This window comes from Galeopterus variegatus, unplaced genomic scaffold (assembly GCF_000696425.1).
Source record: "Galeopterus variegatus unplaced genomic scaffold, G_variegatus-3.0.2 Scaffold545, whole genome shotgun sequence".
In the NCBI taxonomy this organism is placed as follows: domain Eukaryota; kingdom Metazoa; phylum Chordata; class Mammalia; order Dermoptera; family Cynocephalidae; genus Galeopterus; species Galeopterus variegatus.
This window is the reverse complement of record NW_007726656.1, coordinates 559,846-566,014: the sequence shown is the minus strand read 5'-3', so window position 1 is coordinate 566,014 and position 6,169 is coordinate 559,846. Positions and strand designations below refer to the sequence as shown.

At 48.8% G+C, this 6,169-nt stretch overlaps 1 protein-coding gene across 1 annotated transcript; it reads right to left on the bottom strand.

Annotated features, from left to right (window-relative positions):
* Positions 1–2,530: 2,530 nt before the first annotated feature.
* Positions 2,531–3,244, bottom strand: ARL11 (ADP-ribosylation factor-like 11). The gene is made up of 2 exons (XM_008569935.1): positions 3,175–3,244; positions 2,531–3,051 (listed from the first exon to the last, which is right to left on the bottom strand). The coding sequence occupies exons 1-2, from the start codon at positions 3,242–3,244 to the stop codon at positions 2,531–2,533; spliced, it is 591 nt and encodes a 196-aa protein (XP_008568157.1).
* Positions 3,245–6,169: the final 2,925 nt, after the last annotated feature.

Genomic DNA, 6,169 nt, shown 5'->3' with positions numbered 1-6,169 from the left:
CTGTCTGCCTGCCTTCAGGAGCCTCCCTCCACCCAAACACCCAGGTTATCTTCCTCAGTACAGATCTAACCATACCACCCTCCTGCCAGCACCTCAGGAAGGCACCTGGCCACATATCAAAACAAGTTGGGAACATCTAGCAACATGGTGGATGGCTTTCCCATTAGGGAGTCATAGAAATACTGGGTAAACTATAACAAAAAAATTTTTTTTCTATGTATGCTGTCTTTGAACAAAGGAAAGGAAATCATCTAGTGGCAGAAATGAAGAGAAACCACAGCCAAAGCAGTCAGCACAAGCTGGAAGTCTGGAGACTGTGGAGATTTTAGTGGAGCCAAACTTAGGCTCTAGGGACTGTGCTGAGGCTGTGTCACCTGTGTGGGAACAGCACACGCGGCTTAGTCTTGCTTGGAAGAGAGAAAATGTTGATCTGAGCTCAGTAGAAAAGGAAGAGCATCAAGGAGAGGAGCCAAACTTAGGCTCTAGGGACTGTGCTGAGGCTGTGTCACCTGTGTGGGAACAGCACATGCGGCTTAGTCTTGCTTGGAAGAGAGAAAATGTTGATCTGAGCTCAGTAGAAAAGGAAGAGCATCAAGGAGATGCCCCATCCTCAAAAGGGGGTTAGAAAATGCTACCCACAAGCTCAGGGAAATATGAGCAAGCGAGTTGTCTATCTTGGGACATGGATGCAAAGAAAAAAAATCACCTGTCAGAAATGGAATATTTACAGCCTGTGCATTGAATGGGTGCAGAGCCAAGATTTATACTATTTGTGAGGCCCAGGAGCCCCAAGCAGAGAAACTAGCGTAACATTTGGTCTAAAATAACTGAGATCTCCGGGATCCTGGTAGGTGCAAATGCAAAACTACTCTGTAGAAACACTGTCACAGTCCAGGGCATATGGGAGTCACCAGAAAAACAGATCCCACTGAGGATGAGCTCACAATAACAAGTGACAAATCAGAGGAGGAAATGAGCTTCCACAAGTGGCAACAAGCAGACGCCTCCAGCAGGGTACTAGGCATCGCAAGGACTGCAGATAATGGCCCAGTCTGAAAGAAGCTACAACCAAGTCTATACCCAGCTCTTCCAAAGCAGAACCCAGTGGTCCCGGTCCCTGTCCCAGCCTGTTCCTCCTGTGCTCACCTTCTCAAGTTCATGACATTCCAGTCCCTCCTGTCATGCAGACTCAAAATCTTGAGCCATCTTCAAATTCTTCCTCTCTCAAGTTTTTCTCTTAAAAATAACTCTCGTGTTTCCTCTCCCTCCCCTTCCCTCTCCTCTGTTCTGCAATGGTCATCTAGCTGGTCTCCCATCTCCAAGGTCCCCCCTTCTCTTTATTTCACCTCCACACTGCCACCAAGTCATTCTCTTAAATGGTAAGTCCCATGATTTCCTTTTCCTGAGCCGAACTCCTAATTATTAAAGTCCAAACAGCTTTCCCCAGCTGGGACCTGAGCTTCCTCTCCAGTTTTGTTTCCTTTTATAATGTCACCTTCAGTCGCCCCCACCCCAGCCCCTGTTCCAGACACACCAGCTTACTTATCCTTCTACACCCCCCCTCCTCTTCCCTCTGACTAGAGTACTCTCCCATCACACCTGCTGACTGAGGGTCTACCCAGCTTAAACCTTCCAGAAGCATGATGTCATTAGGGGTAGACACATCTGGTTTCAAATTCCAGACATGTCACTTAATAGTTCTATGCTTCAAGCAACAAGACATCACAACCTCTCCAATCCTCAGTTTTTAATTCTATAGAATGAGAATAATATTTATTTTGCAAAATTATGAGAATTAGAGATCATCTAGGTAAAACACCAAGCACAGAGCCCAGTCCTGGTACTTTGCTTCCTCAGCCAGAGTTCCACAGGCCCTGAGGCCTTGTCTCTCTCTCATCTTTGTGACCTCAGTGTCTACCACAGGAAGCCTTGAAACACAAGGAAGAACTAGGAAACACCGAACCGGGCAGTAGAAGGGAAGGCTTTGGGTAGTGAGACCTGGCAGATCTCACGTGTTAGAAGAGTATCGAAGGCCAATTTATGTTGTGTTGCTGCAGACAGGGCAGGACCGCCATCAGGAGCTATCAGGAGACTGATTTTAATCCAGGATAGGAAGGAATATCCAACATTTAGAGCTGTGTAACGTGAGAACAGATGCCAAATATAAGCTCCTCATAAAGATATATCCTGACCATGTCCAGATGATATTCTTCTTTGGTTTTGAAACCTCTTTCCCTGTGTGAAGTGAGGTCTCAGTTATTATGTAACCACTTCTTGCTCTGTTATTACAATGGCTCCATTCACACTTGGCAACGAGCTATTAAAGGAAGTGTGTTGAGGGTTTTTCTCTTTCTTAGAGTATCATTACTCAAAAATAGTTGATTTTCAACATAAACACCACTGAGAATAAGTCCCGAGAGAAAATATCCTGTCCAAGAACAAGGAGTCTTCTGGTTTGATAAACTGAGCTGAAGCTTCTCAAGCTTTAGCTGGCTCTTGCAGTTCGGATGGGCACAGATAGACCCAAGGGTCAAGAGGTCTTGTTCTCCCCACTCCTGGCCCCACCAGCTCTCACCTGGAGACACCGGCAGCGGCGGGATCTCAGGAGGCTCCGCAGGCTCTGCAGGGCCTCGGGCAGTCCCTGGCCAGTGAGGGCGCTGCAGGCCCGGAGCTCCCAGCAGTGGTCCTGGAATCGCTCCAGGCCCAGCCTGTTTTTGATCTCCAGCAGGGGAAGAGCATCGGGTGCCTCCTGCTTGTTGGCCAGCACCAGGAAAGGGACTCTGGCCATGTTGGGATCATTCAAGATTTCCCTGAGCTCGGCCACAGCCTCAGGCAGGCGGGTTTCATCTGTGCTGTCCAGCACATACACGAGGATGTCTGTGCCCTCCAGATAGTCCTTCCAGCTGGCCCTAAGCTGGGTCTGCCCCCCGACATCCCAGAGGGTCAGTGACACATGTCCAGGAGCTTTGAGAGGCTCCACGTTGAAACCAATGGTAGGCAGCGTCTCCACCAGCTGGTGGCCCTTCAGTTTGTACAGGAGCGTGGTCTTGCCTGCCGAGTCAAGGGTCAGTGACACATGTCCAGGAGCTTTGAGAGGCTCCACGTTGAAACCAATGGTAGGCAGTGTCTCCACCAGCTGGTGGCCCTTCAGTTTGTACAGGAGCGTGGTCTTGCCTGCCGAGTCGAGGCCCATCATCACCACCCGGGCTTCCGCCTTGTGGCCTCTGGAATTCACAGAGCCCATGGTGGCCACTGCTAAATCCTAGGGGAGAAAGGGTGCAACACATCAGTTATTCTTTTCTGAGGGACCACAAACCCATGCAGACACATGGAAGAGCTTCTACTCTAAAATAGGGAAAGTCTCTACAGGGTCAGGGTTCAAACACAGGCCTGGGCTTTGGAAGGAAGGGTGTATGAGTCACTGTCAGCTGGCCCATCTCTGGGGCCTGCTTCAGAGAGGAGCGCAGGGCTTCCTGGAAGACATGGCATGTGGGTTCACACTCTCCAGCGGCTAAAGCAAAGAGGCGAAATGAAATTCAGTTTGACAGACCCAGGTAGGAAGGAATAACAGAAAGATGTCTTCAGTTTTTGCTAGTCTGTGGCTGCTAGACTCTGTTTCTCTCCTGTCAGCTTAAACCCTGAATGGAAGCTACGTTGGGTTCCATGCACAGATGCGGATGATGGCTCAGCTCATGGTAACTCCTGCCACCTTTGGAACTCCCCACAGGACCAGCACTATGTTCTGTAAATGGTGGCCATTTATAAATGCTGCCAACTGGGGGCAGATTTATGAGTCAGAGCAAAGTGGTTTCCTCCACTGTCTTACCCAGGTGGATGACCTCTAGAACACCCCATGCATTTTTAAAGAATCCCAAATTTTAAGACATAAGACTTGTTCCCCACTTAGGAGAAACCCGGATGGAACAGAAGCGATGCCTCACCTCCAGGAGTGTACATAAGCTGCCTCTGGAGGAAAAGAGGACACAGCCTCTGTGCCTCCCTGCTCCCAGGGCGGAAGAGCAAAAATTAAAATTACCTCTGTGTTATTATTAGGCTGTGCTGAAAGTTCCTCCTCTGTGGCTCTCTTCTCTCACGGAGCTGCTCTCTGCTACTCAGACATGTCCCAAGAGCAAATCATGGAGGAAGTGCAAGTGACTGTTGCTGTTTCTCCTTTTCTGCTTCCTTCTCCTAGGTGGCTGGGGGTGGGGGCGGGTCCTGCAGCCCTTCCCTCCCTGGGCTCCTGGAGCAGCCATGCTGCTGGGGACTTCCACAAAGATGTCCCCAGCGCCACAGCTCTTCGCAGAGTGAGGCCCAGCACCAATTCCTACCTCTTAGCCACTCGGTCTTGATGCGCAAGTTCAGAGCTGAGCCCAAGTTCAACTGCTGCCTTCTGCGCTTCCCCTTAATCTGTCACCTCCTCCTTGGAGAACTCTGAGAGTCAGACCTTTTCCTTTCAGCACGTGCCTCGGTGTTTTCCTGGTGCCTGGAGATTCTTTTATTTGCTTGGAACCATACATGCTTTTTAAAAACTGCCCAAGTATGACTAACACACTAAAAATAGGTGTGTGTGTGTGTGTGTGTGTGTGTGTGTGTGTATATATATGTTAAAGGTGACCCATAAAAATTAAAAAGTTGTGTTATGTGTGGTGGACAATTAAAGTTATTGCTTATTTTTTTCTTGAAACGTGTCATTATGTTTTTCCCAGTAAAAATGACACCTCCAGAAAATATAATTTTTAAAAAATTGGCTGGTCAGAAGCCATTGATTCTGTAGCAATTGAATTTGGATCTGGAGTCACAGTGATTTAGCTCTTGTAACCAATAATCTTTGTGCTACTTTCTGCTTTCCTGCACGTTATTTAATTAAAATGTCAAGAACCAAGTTGTGTGTTGGGACTCTCCCATTTTAAAAATGAAGAAACAGGCTCAGATGGGGTAAATAATTAGCTCATGTTCTGGCTGAGATTCATAGTCAATCTTTCTCTTGTATCATGTTGTGCCACTCACTGAGAAATGCTTTGTGAATGGCAGACACTGTATCGTCCTCATTGGGGTGCTATGTTTTAACAGGAGGAAGTGATTAGGAAAAGCAAGAAACATGGAGTGTGTCGTGTGCACCACTGTGTTATGTTGTTGTTGATGTTGCTGGTTTTTCGCTCTTTCCAGGGCCTGTGGTTGGAGGCTATAACTGTTTCGCAAGGGCAGGGGTGGGGTTGTTGAGGAGACAGAAGCAGATAGAAGGTGCTGTAGTTTGAATGTCCTTCCAAAATTTATTGAATCTTTGTTGATTAAAATTCATTGATCCTCATTGTTACAGCGTTAAGAACATGGGAAATCAGACTATGACAATGTTGAAAGGTGGGGCCTTTGGGAGGTGATTGGATCCTGAGGGCTCTGCCTTCATGAATGGATTAATCCACTCTGGATTAATGGGTTAATGGATAAATGGGTCATCATGAGAGTGGCACCGGTGGTTTATAAGGAGAGGAAGTGAGCACATTAACACACTCAGTCCTGTCATCTGTGATGCCCTGCTCTGCCCAGGACTCTGCAGAGAGTTCCCAGCCAGAAGAAGGTCCTCATCAGATGTGCCCCTTGGCCTTGGGCTTACCAGCCTCCAAATCTGTGAGAAATAAATGTATTGTCTTCATAAATTATTCAGTTTCAGGTATTCTGTTATTAGCGACAGAAAATGGGCTAACACGGAAAGGATCATGGGGGCGGAATTATCCCAGGCAGGCGGTCTCAGAGCATGAGGAGCCATCTGCTGGGGGCCTGTCACTCTCGCTGATGGGGCAGGGCAATCAGATGAAGCTGGGACTCAGTCCTGTCCGTGCCCAGCTGATGGTGCAGAGGATTGGGGCAAAAATAAGGACTACAGGCTAAGACCAAGCTGTACCCGGGGACTGGGGTATCCAGGGGGGCTGCTCGGACCCCGTCACTCTGTGCAGCACCAGGGTCATGTCTGAGCTCCACAGAAGGAGGGTAGGGGCCACAAGGGGCTTGGAGGCATCATCCCAGGCTGTTTGGGTGCCTCGCGCCCCCAGCTGATGCAGTAAGGGAAGGGGCACTCCCCCCCAGTCCCCAGCCCCGAGAATTCCAGGGAAGCCTGGGACCCATGGGCATCTGGAGGTCCCTGTGTGGCATGTATCTTGGGTCTTAGGGAGGC

Coding starts and splice junctions, on each gene's coding strand:
- ARL11 (XM_008569935.1), bottom strand. CDS start 3,244: ATGGGCTCTGTGAATTCCAGAGGCCACAAGGCGGAAGCCCGGGTGGTG. Junction 3,052..3,174: donor GATGGGCCTCGACTCGGCAG/GCAAGACCACGC, acceptor TTGACTCGGCAG/GCAAGACCACGCTCCTGTAC.